The sequence below is a fragment of the Loxodonta africana genome, chromosome 12 (assembly GCF_030014295.1).
Source record: "Loxodonta africana isolate mLoxAfr1 chromosome 12, mLoxAfr1.hap2, whole genome shotgun sequence".
In the NCBI taxonomy this organism is placed as follows: Eukaryota; Metazoa; Chordata; class Mammalia; order Proboscidea; family Elephantidae; genus Loxodonta; species Loxodonta africana.
Window position 1 is genome coordinate 46,466,496 of NC_087353.1, and position 18,500 is coordinate 46,484,995.

At 39.3% G+C, this 18,500-nt stretch overlaps 1 protein-coding gene across 14 annotated transcripts in view; it reads left to right on the plus strand.

Moving 5' to 3' along the window:
- Positions 1–18,500, plus strand: part of LCLAT1 (lysocardiolipin acyltransferase 1) — a 438,576-nt gene that overhangs the window by 197,077 nt on the left and 222,999 nt on the right. For 13 of the 14 annotated variants that reach the window (XM_064295193.1, XM_064295192.1, XM_064295179.1 and 10 more), the window contains one exon: positions 7,092–7,166. The exons of the other annotated variant lie outside the window; for it this stretch is intronic. In XM_064295193.1, the coding sequence (XP_064151263.1) occupies positions 7,092–7,166 (75 nt within the window). The remainder of the gene's footprint in view (positions 1–7,091; positions 7,167–18,500) is intronic. 14 annotated transcript variants of the gene reach the window in all.

Genomic DNA, 18,500 nt, shown 5'->3' on the forward strand with positions numbered 1-18,500 from the left:
CAATTTTTAATTGGGTTGTTTGTCTTTTTGTGGTTGAGTTTTAGCAGAATCATGTAGGTTTTAGAGATCAGGTGCTGGTCGGAGATGTCACAGCTGAAAATTTTTTCCCAGTCTGTAGGTGGTCTTTTTACTTTTTTTGCGTCGTCTTTCGATGAGCATAGGTGTTTGATTTTTAGGAACTCCCAGTTATCTGGTTTCTCTTCATCATTTTTAGTAATGTTTTGTATTCTGTTTATGCCTTGTATTAGAGCTCCTAACGTTGTCCCTATTTTTTCTTCCATGGTCTTTACAGTTTTAGACTTTATGTTTAGGTCTTTGATCCATTTGGAGTTAGTTTTTGTGCATCGTGTGAGGTATGGGTCCTCTTTCATTTTTTTTGCAAATGGAAATCCAGTTATGCCAGCACCATTTGTTAAAAAGACTGTCATTTCCCCAATTAACTGATCCTGGGTCTTTGTCAAATAGCAGCTGCTCATATGAGGATGGATTTATATCTGGGTTCTCAATTCTGTTCCATTGGTCTGTGTGTCTGTTGCTGTACCAATACCAGGCTGTTTTGACTACTGTGGCTGTATAATATGTTCTAAAACTAGGTAGAGTAAGGCCTCCCACTTTGTTCTTCTTTTTCAGCAATGCTTTCCTTATCTGGGGCTTCTTTCCCTTCCATATGAAGTTGATGATTTGTTTCTCCATCACATTAAAAAATGTTGGAATTTGGATCAGAAGTGCGCTGTATATATAGACGGCTTTTGGTAGAATAGACATTTTTACTATGTTAAGTCTTCCTATCCATGAGCAAGGTATGTTTTTCCACTTATGTTTTCCACTTTAGTTTCTTGCAGTAATACCTTGTAGTTTTCTTTGTATAGGTCTTTTACATCTTTGGTAAGATTTATTCCTAAGTATTTTATCTTCATGGGGGCTACTGTGAATGGTATTGATTTAGTGATTTCCCCTTTGATGTTCTTTTTGGTGATGTAGAGGAATCCAACTGATTTTTGTATGTTTATATTATAACCTGAAACTCTGTGGAACTCTTGTATTACTTTCAGTAGTTTTCTTGAGGATTCTTTAGTGTTTTATGTGTATAAGATCATGTCATTTGCAAATATAGATAATTTTACTTCTTCCTTCCCAGTCTGGATGCCTTTTATTTCTTTGTCTAGCCTAATTGCTCTGGCTAGGACCTACAACACAATGTTGAATAATAGCGGTGATAAAGGGCATCTTTGTCTGGTTCCTGTTCTCAAGGGAAATGCCTTCAGGCTCTCCCCATTTAGGATCATGTTGGCTATTGGCTTTGTACAAATGCCCTTTATTATGTTGAGGAATTTTCCTTCTATTCCTATTTTGCTGAGAGTTTTTATCATGAATGGGTGTTGGACTTCGTCAAATGCCTTTTCTGCCTCAATTGATGAGATCATGTGGTTTTTGTCTTTTGTTTTATTTATATGGTGGATTACATTCATTGTTTTTCTAATATTGAACCAACCATGCATACTTGGTATAAATCCCACTTGGTCATGGTGGATTATTTTTTTGATATGTTGTTGAATTCTATTGGCTAGAATTTTGTTGAGGATTTTTGCATCTATGGTCATGAGGTATATAGGTCTGTAATTTTTTTTTGTCATGTGTTTGCCTGGTTTTGGTATCAGGTATATGGTGGCTTCATAGAATGAGTTGGGTAGTGTTCCATCCTTTTCTATGCTTTGAAATACCTTTAGTAGTAGTGGTGTTAACTCTTCTCTGAATGTTTGGTAGAACTCTGCATTGAAACCATCTGGGCCAGGGTTTTCTTTTGTTGGGAGTTTTTTGATTACCTTTTCAATCTCTTCTTTTGTTGTGGGTCTATTTAGTTGTTCTACTTCTGAATGTGTTAGTTTAGGTAGGTAGCGTGTTTCTCGGAATTCATCCATTTCTTCTAGGTTTTCAAAGTTGTTGGAGTATGATTTTCATGGCAATCTAATGTGATTCTTTTAATTTCAGTTGAATCTGTTGTGATATGGCCCATCTAATTTCCTATTGTGGTTATTTGTTTCCTTTCCTGTGTTTCTTTAGTCATTCTGGCCAGTGGTTTACCAATTTTGTTAATTTTTTCAAAGAGCCAGGTTTTGGCTTTGTTAATTCTTACAAATGTTTTTCTGTTCTCTAATTCAGTTACTTCTGCTCTAATTTTTATTATTTGTTTTCTTCTGGTGCCTGATGGATTCTTTTGTTGCTCACTTTCTATTTGTTCAAGTTGTAGGGACAGTTCTCTGATTTTGGCTCTTTCTTCTTTATGTATGTGTGCATTTATCGATATAAATTGGCCTCTGAGCACTGCTTTTGCTGTGTCCCAGAGGTTTTGATAGGAAGTGTTTTCAGTCTCCTTGCATGCTATGAATTTTTTTATTCCCTCCTTGATGTCTTCTATAACCCAGTCTTTTTTGTTCAGTTTCCGTGTATTTGATTTCTTTTCCTTGATTTTTCTTTTATTGATTTCTACTTTTATGGCCTTATAGTCTGAGAAGATGCTTTGTAATGTTTTGGATTCTGCAAAGGTTTGTTTTATGACCTAATATGTGATCTATTCTAGAGAATGTTCCATGTGCACTAGAAAAAAAAGTATACTTTGCAGCTTTTGGGTGGAGTGTTCTGTATAAGTCTATGAGGTCAAGTTGGTTGATTGTGGCAGTTAGATCTTCCATGTCTTTCTTGAGCTTTTTACTCGAAGTCCTGTCCTTCTCTGAAAGTGGCATGTTGAAGTCTCCTGTTATAACTGTGGAGGTGTGTATCTCACTTTTCAATTCTGTTAAAGTTCGTTTTATGTATCTTGCAGCCATGTCATTGGGTGTATAAATGTTTAATATGGTTATATCTTCCTGGTCAATTGTCCCTTTAATCATTATGTAGTGTCCTTCTTTATCCTTTGTGGTAGATTTATCTTTAAAGTCTATTTTGTCAGAAATTAATATTGCTACTCCTGCTCTTTTTTGATTGTTGTTTGGTTAATATATTTTTTTCCAACCTTTGAGTTTTAGTTTGTGTCTGTAAGTCTAAGGTGTGTCTCTTGTAGGGAGCATATAGATGGATCGTGTTTTTTTATCCAGCCTGAGACTCTCTGTCTCTTTATTGGTGCATTTAGTCCATTTACATGCAGTGTAATTATAGATAAGTATGAGTTTAGTTATGAGTCGGAATCGACTCGAGGGCACTGGGTTACTGGGTATGAGTTTAGTGCTGTCATTTTGCTGCCTTTTTTTGTGTGTTGACGATTTCATTTTTCCACTTACTTTTTTGTTCTGAGAAGTTTTTCTTTGTAAATTGTGTGTTCCTCATTTTCATAGTAGTTGAATTTTTTTTTGCTGAGTCATTACGTTTTTCTTGGGTTTTGTTTTGAAGTATGGAATTGTTACATCTCTTTGTGGTTACCTTAATATTTACCCCTATTTTTCTAAGTGAAAACTTAACTTCTGTGGTCCTATATCGCCTTGTTTTCCTCTCCATATGGAAGATCTCTGCCTCCTGTATTTAGTCCCTCTTTTTTGGTTATTGTAATCTTTTACATAATGACTTCAATGGTTCCCTGTTTTGAGCATTTTTTTCCTTTTTAAATCTTTTGTTTTTGTGATTTCCCTATTTGAGTTGATGTCAGGATGTTCTCTTCTGTGACGTTGTGTTGTGTTGGTGTCTGATATTATTGATTTTCTGACCAATTTCCTTTAGTAATTCTTGTAGCTTTTGTTTGGTTTTTGCAAATCTTCTAAGCTTGTGTTTATCTGTGAATGTTTTAATTTCACCTTTATATTTGAGAGAAAGTTTTGCTGGCTATATGATTCTTGGCTGGCAGTTTTTCTCCTTCAGTGCTCTATACATGTCATTCCATTGCCTTCTTGCCTGCATGGTTTCTGCGTAGTAGTCTGAACTTATTCTTACTGATTCTCCTTTGTAGGTGACTTTTTTCTTATCCCTGGCTGCTTTTAAAATTTTCTCTTTATCTCTGGTTTTGGCAAGTTTGATGATAATATGTCTTGGTTATTATTTATTTATTTATTTTTTGGATCAATCTTGTATGGGGTTTGATGAGGATCTTGAATAGATGTCCTTTCATCTTTCACGATGCCAGGGAAGCTTTCTGCTAACAGATCTTCAGTTATTCTCTCTGAATTTTCTGTTATCCCTCCCTCTTCAGGAGCTCCAATCCCACTCAAGTTATTCTTCTTGATAGAGTCCCACATGATTCATAGTGTTTCTTGGTTTTTTTTTTAATTCTTTTATCTGATTTTTCTTCAAATCTTTTGGTGTCAATTGCCTTATCCTCCAAATCCCCCGTTCTACATTCCATTCCTCAGTTCTGCTCTTTTGACTTCCTGTTGCATTGTCTAACTGTAATTTTATTGTTAAACTTTGGTTTTTGAATCCTGTCTCTCCGTGGATTCTTACAGCTTACTAATTTTCCCACTGTGTTCTTGAATAATCTTTTTTATTTCTTCAACTGCTTTATCAGTGTGTTCCTTGTCTTTTTCTGAGATTGCCTTGTTTCATTTCTGAGGTCATCCCTGATGTCTTGAAGCATTCTGTGTATTAGTTTTTTATATTCTGCATCTGGCAATTCCAGGATTGTATCTTCATTTAGGAAAGATTTGGATTCTTTAATTTGGGGATTTGTAGAAGCAATCATGGTCTGCTTCTTTATGGGATTGATACGGACTGCTGTGTCCGAGCCATCTGTAAGATATTGTAATGATTTATTTTATATTTGCTCACCGAGTCTTATCTTCTTGTTTTGTTTTCTTTCAATATACGCAAACGGGCTACTAGATTGTGCCGTCTTGATTGTTGTAGCCTTTGAATCACTTATGTCTTGTTACGAGCTGATTTGAGTTGTTACCAGATATATAAGCCTAAAAGTCCATTCACTGTTCTTGAATAGAATCTAGCTTAGGTGTCCTGGTTTTGGGTCGCTAAGTGTGTGGTGTAGACTGTCACCTATTAGAGGAGTAGTGGTAATAGTTGTATGCACCAGATTCTAATGGGGGCAGGGGTCACACTCCAAGGAGGGCAGGATGCTGACAGCCTTCTCCGATATGCCAATGAGGTAGGCGTGTCTCTATTCCTAGAGCACTTTGGTGAGTGGGCTCTGCAGCTGTACCTTAGGCACCCAATGCTTGTACCTCTAGAGATTGGTAATCGTCACTATCCTCAGACCTCTGTAGCATGTGGCTAGGTGGTTTGGGTGGAGCTTCTGCCCTCTGTTCCCTGCTGTGGATCAGTGAGGGCTCTGTTTACTAGGTAGAGAGGTATCAGACCTCCAAAAGTTGTCTTTCCACTGCTCTGCTAAAACAATTACAGGCAGATCTCTATCAGAATTGCGTTTGCATTATAGTAGCCACCTTGTTCCCTGTAGGGATGAAAGCAAAGTATGTGGATCTCTTGTTCTTGGCTGGAGCTGGTTCCATATTTTTATTCCAGTTTAGGGAAGTCAGGGAAAGGTTTTTCCCCCTTGGGTTGTTAATTGCTGCTTCTCTCAGGCCAGGAGAATGGGTTAGGGAAAAAAAAAAAAAACAAAACTCTGCAGAGCACTTCACTCCCTGGCCCAGGAAATTCCAGTGTTAATGAAGCTGCCTGGGGCGGGGAGGGGAGGCATCAGATAGATAGGAGAGAGTAGCATGAGGCAATATAGACAAAGTTGCTTATCTTGCTTGGTCATGACTGTTTTATCTGAGATTCCAGTGGGGCCTATAGCCTGTGTGCACTGGCTGGGTGGAGATTGTCCCTGAGGGTCAGGCCTGCGGTGCGGTCCGTGCTTGCGCCTTCTCAGGAAGCCGTGATTAGCTCCTCTGCTCCTAGTCCAAAGCTCAGCGCCAAGAGTTTCTGCCTGAGATGCTGCATTCCAGGCTCCAAAACCAGTTGCTCCTTCCTTGTGATTTCTCCTTTTCCTTTTAGCCGCGTCTTTGTGCATCCTGTTTGCACTGGTTGGGTTTCCGCCAAGGTTACATCAGGGCGAGGGCTGCGTACTGTGCTTGCGCCATCTCAGGAAGCCGTGCTCAGCTCCTCTGCGCTCAATCCAAAGCCCGGTGCCAAGGTTTTCTGACTGGGACGCTGGCTCCAGTCTCTGAAAACAGTCGCTGCTTCCCCGTGGTTGCTCATTCTCTGCAGCCTGTTCGTGCTGGCTGATTCTTCACCAAGGTTACTCCAGGGGGTTAGGGGTTAGGGCTGTGTCCTGTGCTTGCCCCATCTCAGTAAGCTGAGATGAGCCCCACCACTCTGGCACCAGCGAACCGCGAGGGCTCAAGGCTGTTGCATGGGACGCCGGTTCCAGAAGCGGCCGCTGCTTCAGAGCGCAGCTTTTCGCTCCAGTGTCACTCAGGTCAACTCCTTAGTTCTGTGTTTGATGGTCAGGGTTCGTAGATTGTCGTGTATGTGATCGATTGGCTTGTCTTTCCAAGTCTTTGTTGCAAGAGGGATCCGCAGTAGTTTCTACCTAGTCGGGCATCTTGGCCCCATCTGGAAAGTTTTTTGAAATTATTTCTTCATGTATTGTTTCTCTTGCTTTCTCTCCTCTTTCAGGAGTCCCGTGATGTGTATGTTGGCTCGCTCATAAGTGTCCCACAATTTCATTAGATTTTTCTCCATTTTCTTCATCTTTTTCTTCATGTTCTTCAGTCTTAATAATTTCCATTTTTTTTCAATTGAGGTAAAATGACATGTAGTGAGTACATAGATCCTAAGTGTATACAACTCAGTGTTTTGATAAATGTAGACACCCATGTAATCATATCCCATTTTAAGACTTAGAACATTTCCCTTACCATAGGCTATTCCCTTGTTCATTCTTCCACTCAATTTTTGCTCCACATGGGGAACTATTGTTATGATTCCTATCATCACATATTAGTTTTGGCTGTTCTTGAATTTCATATAAATGGATTCATTCAATATGTAGTCTTGGCGTTTTTTTTCAATAAGCACTTTTTTTGGTATTCATTCACATTTTTGTATTTATCATTCTTTTTTATGGTTCAGTAATGTCTTAGTTGTCTAGTGCTTCTATAACAGAAGTACCACTAGTGGATGGCTTTAACAAAGAGAAATTTATTTTCTCACAGTTCAGGAGGCTAGAAGTCCAAACTCAGGATGCCAGCTCCAAAGGAAGGCTTTCACTCTCTGTGTTGGCCCTGGAGGTAGGTCCTTGTCATCAATCTTCCCCTGGTCTAGGAGTTTCTTACTGCAGGGACCTCAGTGCAAAGACACACTCCTCTCCTGGTCCATCTTTCTGGGTGGTATGAAATCCCTTCATGTTTCGAAGGACCACCAGAAGCAGTTTGCCTCTAACTATCAAGGCCAGCAATACACCTTCAGTGTTCTACCTCAGAGATATACTAACGCTCCAGCCCTATGTCATAATTTAGTCTACAGGTAAGTTAATTGCCTTTCCTTTTCACAAGACGTCACACTGGTCCATTACATTGATGACATTATGCTAATTGGACCTAGTAAGGAAGAAGTGTCAGTGACTCTGGAGTTATTGGTAAAACATTTACACGCTAGAGGGTGGGAGATTAATCCAATGAAAATTCAGGTGGCTTTCACCTCACTGAAGTTTCTAGGGGTGCAGTGGTGTGGAGCATGTCAAGATAGTCCTCCTAATGCAAAGGATAAGTTACTGCATCTGGCCCTTCCCACAACTAAAAAAGCCTCTTTGGATTTTGGAGGCAACATGTCCCTCATTTGGGTGTGCTAGTCTGGCCTATTTATCAAGTAACTCAAATAGCTTCTAGTTTTGAGTGGGGCCCAGACCAAGAGAAGGCTCTACAACAGGTTGAGGCTGCCATGCCAGTGGTTCTGCCACTTGGGCCATATGATCCAGCTGATCCAATGATGCTTAAAGTGGCAGTGCCAGATAGAGATTCTGTTTGGAGTCTTTGGCAGGCCCCTATTGGTGAATCACAATGCAGACCCTTAGGATTTTGTAGCAGAGTCCTGCCGTTGTCTGTAGATAACTACTTTCCTCTTGAGTAACAGCTTTTTGCTGGTTACTGGGCATTAGTAAAGACTGAACATTTAATCATGGGCCACCAAGTCACCATGTGGCCTGAGCTTCCCATCATGAACTGGATGTTGTCTGACCCACAGAGCCATAAAGTCAGACATGCACAGCAGCACTCCATCATTAGATGGAGGTGGTATATGCAAGGCGGGGCGTGAGCAGGACCTGAAGGCGTGAGAAAGTGGCCCAAATGCCCATGGTCTCCATGCCTGTCACATTACCTTCCATCTCCCAGTCTGCACCTATGGCCTCATCGAGAGTTCTTTATGATCACTTGACTGAGGAAGAGAAAAGTCATACCTGGTTTACAGATGGTTCTGCACGATATGCAGGCACCACTCAAAAGTGGACAGCAGCAGCACCACAGCCCTTTTTTGGGACCTCCCTGAAGGACAGCGGTGAAGGGAAATCTTCCCAATGGGCAGAACTATGAGCAGCATATCTAGTTTTTCACTTTGCTTGGAAGGAGAAAAGGCCCGATGTGTGAGTGTATACTGATACATGGGCTGTAGCCAATGGTATAGCTGGGTGTCAGGGACTTAGAAGGAACATGATTGGAAACTTGGAGAGAAGCAGGTATGGAGAAGAGGTATGTAGATAGACCTCTCTGAATGGGTGATAGAAGTGAAGATATTTGTGTCTCATGTGAAATCTCACCAAAGGGTGACCTAAGCAGCAGAGGATTTTAACAAGTGGATGGGATTATGTGTTCTGTGGAAATCAGTTATTCTCTTTGCCTAGCCACTCCTGTCATTGCCCAGTGGGCTCATGAACATAGTAGCTATGGTGGCAGGGATGAAGGTTGTGCATGGGATAAGCAACAAGGACTTTCACTCACCAAGGCTGACTTGGTTACAGCTACTGCTGAATGTCCAACCTGCCAGGAATGAACGTTTGGGTCATCCCACCAGGCAAAGAACCATGACCAGCTGAGGTGCTTGCTGAGGGCAAAGGGTATATGGAATGTGTGTTGGAAGATAGTTTTAAATATCATTTAGAACCACATGACTAGTTGCAGAAATGATACCTGTAATTGTTATCTTCCTTATATGCTTGAGTCAAATATTTTTGTTTTTTTGTAAAATGTAAGGTATAAACAGGGGTAGTGCATTTGCAGTTGTATGCATGTTAGTTGAATCATGTTATGTGCAAGTATGACTTTAGAACTGTCTTTATTCAGAGATTATGTGTGGTTTAAGGAGATATGTGCAGTTGCTGAGTTGACAAGATGTGGACCGTGATGGTTAAGGTTGTGTGTCAGCTTGGCTGGGCCATGATTCTCAGTGGTTTGGTAGTTATGATGTTGTTTTGCAGTCTTACAATGATGTAATAAGCTCTATGATGAGATCTGTTATAAAGTGATCACCTCTATGATGGGATCTGCTGTGAATAACCAGTTAGTGAGTTAACTTGGGGCTCTGGCCTGCATCCAATATATGTGGCCTTTCTGGCAAAGCTCACTGGCTTTTGCTTTGATCTGGGTCAGCATCTGACCTCCAGTTCTTGGGACTTGGGCCAGCAGCCTGCCCTCTTACCTGGTAATCTTGGATTTGTCAGGCCCTGCAGCTCTGTGAGTCAGGAGAAGCCTTCAGCCTGATGCTTGATGCCTGGCCCACAAACTTGGGACTTGCAAGCCTCTACAACTGCATGAGTCATTTCTTTGAGATAAATTTCTCTCTCTATCTAAAATATATTGGTGCAGTGGTTAAGAACCTTGGCTGCTAACCAAAAGGTTGGCAGTTCAAATCCACCAGCTATTCCTTGGAAACCCTGTGGGGCAGTTCTGCTCTGTCCAGTAGGGTCACTAGGAGTCGGAATCGACTTGATGGCAATGGGTTTGGTTTTTTTTGTTTTGTTTTATTTTATATATATGCTTAACCGGTTTTGCTTCTCTGGAGATCCCAGCCTAAGACAAGCAGTATTCCATTTTAAAACTATGCAATAATTTGTTTATCCATCCCATCATAGAGGTGATCACTTTATAACAGATCTTATCATAGAGCTGATTACATCATTGTAAGACTGCAAAGCAACATCATAACTACCAAATGGATTTGTTGATGGATATGTGGATGTTTCCTGTGTTTGACTGTTATAAATAAAGTTGTTACAAACATTATTGTACAAATCATTCGCTGGATCGTAAGATAGGTATGGGTATATGTTTATAAGAAATGGCTTTGTATCGTTTTATATTGCTACCGGCCATGTATGGGAGTTACAGTTATTCTACATCCTCTAGCAACATTTAAATTTTAGCCATTCAAGTGGTTTTGACATGGTATTGCATTGTTTTTGTTTGTTTTTAAATTTTACAGCCCATTTATAGTTTTTTTTTTTTCTCATTCAAAAATGTATACACAAAATGTTTGTGACATTGGTTGCAATCCCTGAAATGGGTCATCACTCTCCTTCTTTTCCAGGTTTCCCATGTCCATCCATCCAGTTTTCCTGTCTTCTCTCTTTGCATTTGGACAGATGTTGCTCATATGATCTTGTATATGTGGTTGAACTAAGAAGCACATTCCTCATGTGTATTATTGTTTGTTTTACAGGTCTCTAATCTTTGACTAAAAAAGTAGACTTTGAGAGTGGCTTCAGTTCTGAGTTAACAGGGTGTCTGGGTGCCATAGTCTTGAGGGTTCCTCCAGTCTCTGTCAGACCAGTAAGTTTGGTCTTTTTTTCTGAATTTGAATTTTGTTCTACATTTTTTTCCCCACTCTCTCCAGGACCCTGTATTGTGATCCCTGTCAGAGCAGTCATTGGTAATAGTCGGGTACCATCTGGGTCTTCTGGGCTAAGGCCGGTGGAGGCTGTGGTCCATGTGGTCCATACTGTTTCCCTTGTGTCATTGGTTTTCTTCATTCTCCTTTGTCTGAATGGAATGGGACCAATAGATGTATCTTAGATGGCCACTTGAAAGCTTTTAAGACCCCAGACGCTACTCACCAAAATAGGATGTAAAACATTTTCTTTATGAATTATGTTATGCCAGTTTACCAAATACACTGAGACCATGGTCCCCAGCCCTCATCCTCAGTAACTTGATCCATAAGGGTGTTTGGATGTGCCTAGGAAGCTTCTATGACTTTGCCTTGGTCAAGTTGTGCTGGTTTCCCCTGTATTGTATGTTGTCTTTCCCTTCATTAAAGGTAACACTTGTCTACTATCTAGTTGGGATTTCTCCTCCCCACCTCTCCCCTCCCTCATAACCATCAAAGATTGTTCCTGTGTGTAAAACTTATCTTGGACTTTTATAATAGTGGTCTCATACAATATTTGTCGTTTTGTGATTGACTTATTTCACTCAGCGTAATGCCCTCCAGATTCATTCATGTTGCTAGATGTTTTGTGGATTCATCTTTGTTCTTTATTGTTGGGCAGTATTCCATTGTGTATATGTACCATAATTTGTTAATCCATTCATCTGTTGATGGGCACTTAGGTTTATTCCATCTTTTTGCTGTTGTCGGCAGTGATGCAATCAACACGGGAGTGCATATGTTCATGTGATGGCTCTTATTTCTCTAGGATATATTTCTAGGAGTGAAATTGTTGGTTCATATGGTATGTCTATTTCTAGCTTTTTTAAAAAGGTGCCATATCGTTTTTCATAATGGTTGTACCATTTTCCATTCCCACCAGCAGTGCATAAGAGTTCCAGTCTCCCTGCATCCTCTCCAGCATTTGTAATTTTTTTTTTAATTCATTCTGGGAATATCGAGGTCAGATAGTAACTCATTGCAGTTTTGACTGGCATTTCTCTGATGGCTAATGTTTGCGAACATTTTGTCATGTGTTTTTTAGCTGCCTGAATGTCTTCTTTGGTGAACTGTATGTTCATATCCTTTGCCTATTTTTGGATTGGTTCATTTATGTTTTTGTTACTGAGGTATTGAAGTACTCTATAGATTTTAGTTTTTTTTTTTTTTAAATAGATTTTAGAGATTGAACCCTTGTTGGATATGTCATAGCAGTAGTCTATAGATTCTTTTTTTAACTCTTTTGGTGAAGTCTTTTATGAAATTTCAGTCGTTTTATCCTGTAGTTCATGGATTCTTTTACTGGTGCTATTCTGCTGTTAAATCCTTCCAATGAGTGTTTTGTTTCAGTTAATTAACTTTTCAGCTCCTTTATTTCAGTTTCTTTTTTTATGGTTTCTATGTCGTTATTAAAATTTCCATTTTGTTTTAGTATCTTTTTTTCTGATTTTCTTTAGTTTATTGTCCATGTATTCCTTTAGTTTCTTAAGCATATTAATGTTATTGATTTAAAGTCTTGTAATCTATCCATTATCTGGGCTTCTGATTTCTACCTTTTTGTATTGATCTTTCAGTTGGGCCATCTTTTTCAGTTTCTTTGTATGTATGTCTTGTTACTATTTGTTGAAACTGGGACATTTGAATATTATAATGTAGTAACTCTGGAACTCAGATTCTTCCCATTCCCCAGGGATTATGAGTTTTTTGTGGTGTTTTGTTTTTTTGATCATTGGAATCTGTAATATTCTGTTTGCTTAGCAACCTCCCCTGACTACTTTTGCAAATAGTCTCCTCCAAAATGTGTGTGGACAGTGGCTTCCTTTCTGTGGCCTATGTGCAACTGGTGTTTTAAAGGAGATTTTCTAGTACTCCAGGGAGAAAATGAACAGTAAAAAACACAAATATATGATTCTTTTACCCAAGATTCTTGTTGTTTCTTAATTAAAGCTGCAATTTACTTACTGTTTAGTAATTTTTCCAAGCTAATTTGTACAGATTGTGTGTTCCACTTCTATTGTCTCTGCAGTCAGTGGCTGACAGATTTCTCCAAAGGGTGTGCTGACCCTTTGTATCTGTTTCTGCAGTAGGCCTGTAATCAATGCAGTGGTCTGTACCAGGAGACCAACCCAACTGTGTAAACTGTGCAACCCCAAAATCCATGCAGTTTTTAGTTCCCTACTGCCTGCCACGGCACCAGCCAGCCTCTCTAGGGACATGGGCCACTGTCCCCTTCACTTAAGCAGGAGTGAGGAACGGGTGGTAGCTGGTTGGTGAACGTGGTTCATCTAGGAAATATCAGTAGCTTTTCCCTTCTTTAAGCACTTCCAAGGTTGAATTAAGTATCTGATCTGGTTCCAGAGTTCCAAAATAGTTGGCTCCAGTTGCTTTTTACAGTGCAGTTGCTATTTTGGTGGAGGGATGGATCTCTAGAACTTCATACTCTGCATTTTTTGCATAATTACATGTTTCTAAATTCTGCAAGGTATTCTCATACTAGCCATTCATCTTCATCCCCTTAGAAGCTGAATCTTTGCCTAGGTATGATTCAGTCACACTGATCGATCTCATGCAACTATGTGCAGCACAGCCTGCATGCACTGCATGGTGTTTCTCCTTTGAGTCCTATGGGAGCGTGAAGCCTGGCTAAACTGGGGAGTATTGCCTCCTCAGTCCTTCAGGCAGCCTCCAAACAGATGTGAAGAGACAGTCACAGTAGTCTGCAGAAAAAAACAAAGGCTGTGCAGTTTGCCGTCTTCTACCAGTGCATTGACCTCTGCCACAGTCCTCACCTCACCACACACACACACACGCGCACGCGCGCGCGCACACACACGCACACACAGGGAGGAGCCTGAAAGACTACTTCTTCTTTTATTAGAGGACAGAAGTTGACTTCCTAGGTCAAGAATTTTTAGAATTGGATTTTGTAAATTCCTTTATGGATGTGAACTCCAGTGTTTCACTGCAGCCCTCAAACATACTATTGTTGTTGGTAGGTGCCGTCGAGTCGGCTCCGACTCATAGCGACCCGATACACAACAGAAAGAAACACTGCCCAGTCCTGTGCCATTCTCACAATCATTGTTATGTTTGAGCTTATGTCATGGAGGGTCTTCCTTTTTTCCACTGACCCTGTACTTTGCCAAGCATGATGTCCCTCTCCAGGGACTGATCCCTCCTAACAACATGTCCAAAGTATGTAAGATGCAGTCTTGCCATCCTTGCTTCTAAGGAGCATTCTGGTGGTACTTCTTCCAAGATAGATTTGTTCGTTCTTTTGGCAGTCCATGATATTTTCAGTATTCTTCCTCAACACCACTATTCAAAGACTTCAGTTCTTGGTCTTCCTTATTCATTGTCCAGCTTTCACATGCATGTGACGCTGTTGAAAATACCATGGCTTGGATCAGCGCACCTGAGTCTTCAAGGTGACACCTTTACTTTTCAATACTTTAAAGAGGTCCTTTGCAGCACATTTGCCCAATGCAAAGCATCGTTTGATTTCTTGACCGCTGCTTCTATGGGTGTTGATGGTGGATCCAAGTAAAATGAAATCCTTGACAACTTAATCTTTTCTCTGTTTATCGTGATGTTGCTCACTGGTCCAGTTGTGAGGACTTTTGTTTTCTTTATGTTGAGGTGCAATCCATACTGAAGGTTGTGGTCTTTGATCTTCATGAGTAAGTGCTTCAAGTCCTTTTCACTTTCAGCAAGCAAGGTTGTGTCATCTGCGTAACGCAGGTTGTTAATGAGTCTTCCTCCACTCCTGATGCCCCGTTCTTCTTCATATAGTCCAGCTTCTCGGATTATTTGCTCAGCATACAGATTGAAGTGGTATGGTGAAAGGATACAACCCTGATGCACACATTTCCTGACTTTAAACCAATGAGTATCCCCTTGTTCTATCTGAACAACTGCCTCTTGATCTATGTAAAAGTTCCTCATGAGCACAATTAAGTATTCTGGAATTCCCATTCTTTGCAATGTTATCCGTAGTTTGTTATGACCCACACAGTCGAAAGCCTTTGCGTAGTCAATAAAACACAGGTAAACATCCTTCTGGTATTCTCTGCTTTCAGCCAGGACCCATCTGACATCAGCAATGATATCCCTGGTTCCATGTCCTCTTCTGAAACTGGCCTGAATTTCTGGCAGTTGCCTGTCGATATACTGCTGCAGCCATTTTTGAATGATCTTCAGCAAAATTTTGCTTGCGTGTGATTTAATGATTTGTTCTATAATTTCCGCATTTGGTCGGATCACTTTTCTTGGGAATAGGCATAAATATGGATCTCTTCCAGTCATTTGGCCAGGAAGCTGTCTTCCATGTTTCTTTGCATAGACGAGTGAGCGCCTCCAGCGCTGCACCCGTTTGTTGAAACATCTCAATTGTTATTCTGTCAGTTGCTGGAGCCTTATTTTTCTCCAATGCCTTCAGTGCAGCTTGGACCTCTTCCTTCATTACCGTCAGTTCCTGATCGTATGGCACCTCTTGAAATGGTTGAACATCGACTAATTCTTTTTGGTATAAGACTCTGTGTATTCCATCTTCCATCAAATAAACATACTATTTAATATAAAATATTCATTTTGTAGTGTCGCTTAACGACTGTCACCTTCTTATTTATTAAAGGAGCATTTCTCCACAAAATATCATATTAGTAAAAAAAAACCATACTGTTCCATATGAGTAGATAGTTTCAAAAAGTTACCTACAAACTGTCTTTGTATTAAATAATTCCAATTATAATCATTGTAAAAACAGACATGTTCTGTAGGAAATATTTAACTCTTTTCAAATTGTGTATGTTTTTATAGGTTTTTGTTTCATCATCTGTAAAATAAGGAAGTTGGAGTAGATCATCTTTGAGATCCATTCTAGATTCAGCATTGTATATATGATCATTTAGGTATAGGTAGTCACCTACTTACAATGTATTTGAGTTACAGTGAACCACACTTAATGACCATCTGTTCATTTTTGTACATCTTATTGTTAGTAATATGTACTACATAAAATTGCACTGTGTAATTCGCTAATGTTATCATTGTCAGATGTTTACTTGCAGGTATTTACATGTAATGTTTCCAACCCCAAAGACAACCAAAGATCAAATTTATAAAGATACTGATAATAAAAGGCAATAATAATGAAAACTAAAAAAGAATTCGACTTATATTAGAACTGACTTATGATGGAGTTGTTGGAACGGAACCGTCATAAATCGGACACTACCTGTATTTAGATATAATGTATTCCTTGATGTAGAGGAAAATGTTTTTTGGGACAGTCATGTACTGTCACAACACTTCATTTTCTTTAATTTCGTCAGCTTAGTTATGTATTTTTTATCACGGTAAAACCATCAACTTTTTATAGTATATAGTATTTTTGATTATGAATCACGTGTTTTTCGCTAAATCTCTCTGCCAAAACCTTGAGGTAGTTGATCAACTTCTTGTAACTACTGCATTGGTAGAAATTGCAGTTGTAACACTTTACCAAGCCAAAAAAACAAAACCCGTTGCCGTCGAGTCGACTCCGACTCCTAGCGACTGTATAGGACAGAGTAGAAGTTGCCCCATAGAATTTTCAAGAAGCTCATGATGGATTCGAACTGCTGACCTTTTGGTTAACAGCCGTAGCACTTAACCACTATGCCACCAGGGTTTCCATAATGCTTTACAGTGTCCCATAAATCTTATTTCTTTGGAGAGCCAATATAGGCAGAGTACTTATCAGCATAAACATTGGAGATAGACATTCGGTATCAGTATTTGGTGTAACACTTTCTAGTCATTTGAGCTTGACTAAACCACTTAGCCTGTCTATACTTCTGAGAATACTTTACACTACCGCCTGCCTATCTCCTAACATTATTATGATGACTAAATGAGATAGTACATTTTAATATAATTGCTGGCATTTGGTAAGTATGTAGTAAATGTTGGCAGCTATATTAAAGTTATATTAGTTTTAAGAGATAGACTAAGGTACCATATCACAGAAGCTTCAAAATAAAGTAGCTGAAACTAAGGTAGAACTTTATTCAGTCTCAGGTCCAGGTTGGCAGAGTAGCTCTGCTACCTGATGTCATTTAAGGACTCATATTACTTCCAACTTGTTATTCTACCCAGCCTGGGACGCAGCCTGGCTAATGTCCTGTTTTGTATGATCAAGACTGAGTCACTGCCACTTTTTTTACCCCACTCTGCAGGAAGTGGTGAGGGAGGACGTCCAGAATAAGCACATTTCTTTTAGACCAGCGACTTGCAAGTCGTACGTGGCTCTCCTGCTTATTCCGTTGGTGTGAAACAAATGTAGTCTTTTGTCTGGGCAGTCATGTACACAATTAAACTATATTACTCTGGAAGAAAGGCTGGATTTTACTGGACAAATTCCTCCACAGCTGCTTCTTTCTATTGCCATTACTGCTAGTACCTTTAACTATTACAGCAGAATTATATCATACACCCATTTATAGAACTTCAATTATATGTAGTGGAAATGGGGGAGGGAAAAGAGAGGGGAGAATGAAATTTTAAAAATAGGTTTTTCTTTTTCTTACCTTCAAGGTGAAATGGAAAATGTGACTGTTTCTGTGATGAGTGTGAATCTTGTGATTAAAGATATATAATTTTTAAACAACATGCAAACCAGCCACTTTGTCTGATAGTCAGCTAGAGAAATAGCAATCTGGTCCAACTTTGGGGGAAAAAAATGAGCTGAACTTATTGATATATGCTGATCTTTTATGAAGCACCTTCCTATGGAATTTTCAAGGATAATTCAGCTATTCCTGACTTTAGCATTTTTGGCTGACTTTAGAATTGAACACATAGGTAAGGTTCCGCTACCACTGTACTATTAAATTGGTTTATGTTTAAATCACTGCCTTGTTCACTAGGAACGACATACCAACCAGAGAATCTTTCAGTTAAGGAATTTATAGAAGTTGAACCCCTTATAGCTAGGTTACAGAAAACTGATGTTTCAGTTTTGAAATAGTAAGCATCTCTGAAAAAAGAAATGGAGAAAAAATGTCAGAGTGTCTTTTTCTGACCTTTTATCCCATACTTGTACAAAGTGCTAAACGAGTATTTTATGGAAATATAGATCATTTTTATTCAGAAAGAAATTAGTCTAAAAATGGACTTTTCTCCTATAGGTGTACTTTATTTTGAGCAATCTCAGGCGGTTAAAAACCATTTCAACTAAAAAGAAATTGAGATAAATGTCCTTAAAGTAATTATTGCTTCACAGATATAATCATAAAATGATCTTTTCTTTTATAAGCTTCTCTTATGCATTAAAATAATTTCATTGGCAGATTTTTCCTGCCTTACTGTTTTTAAGGAGCACAATTTCTGTTTTAAATGAATTATATCCATAAAACCCTTTGGAGTCTTAGAGTTAGATGAGTCTTTGAGGTTACCTAGTTTAACCCACCTCTGTGTGCAAGAATCCCTTATAGATCAGCCTGTGGGTTGGTCATTCAGTGTCTCTTTAAACATTTCTATCATGGGGAGTGCATGTCTTTGTTCCTTTGTTTTCTTTTTTGTTCATCGATAACTTTTTTCTTATTGTGCCTTAGGTGAAGGTTTACAAAGCAAATTGGTTTCTCAATAAACAATTAACGTTGTTTTGTGACATCGGTTGCCAACCCTGTGACATGTCAACACTTTCCCCTTCTCTACCTTGGGTT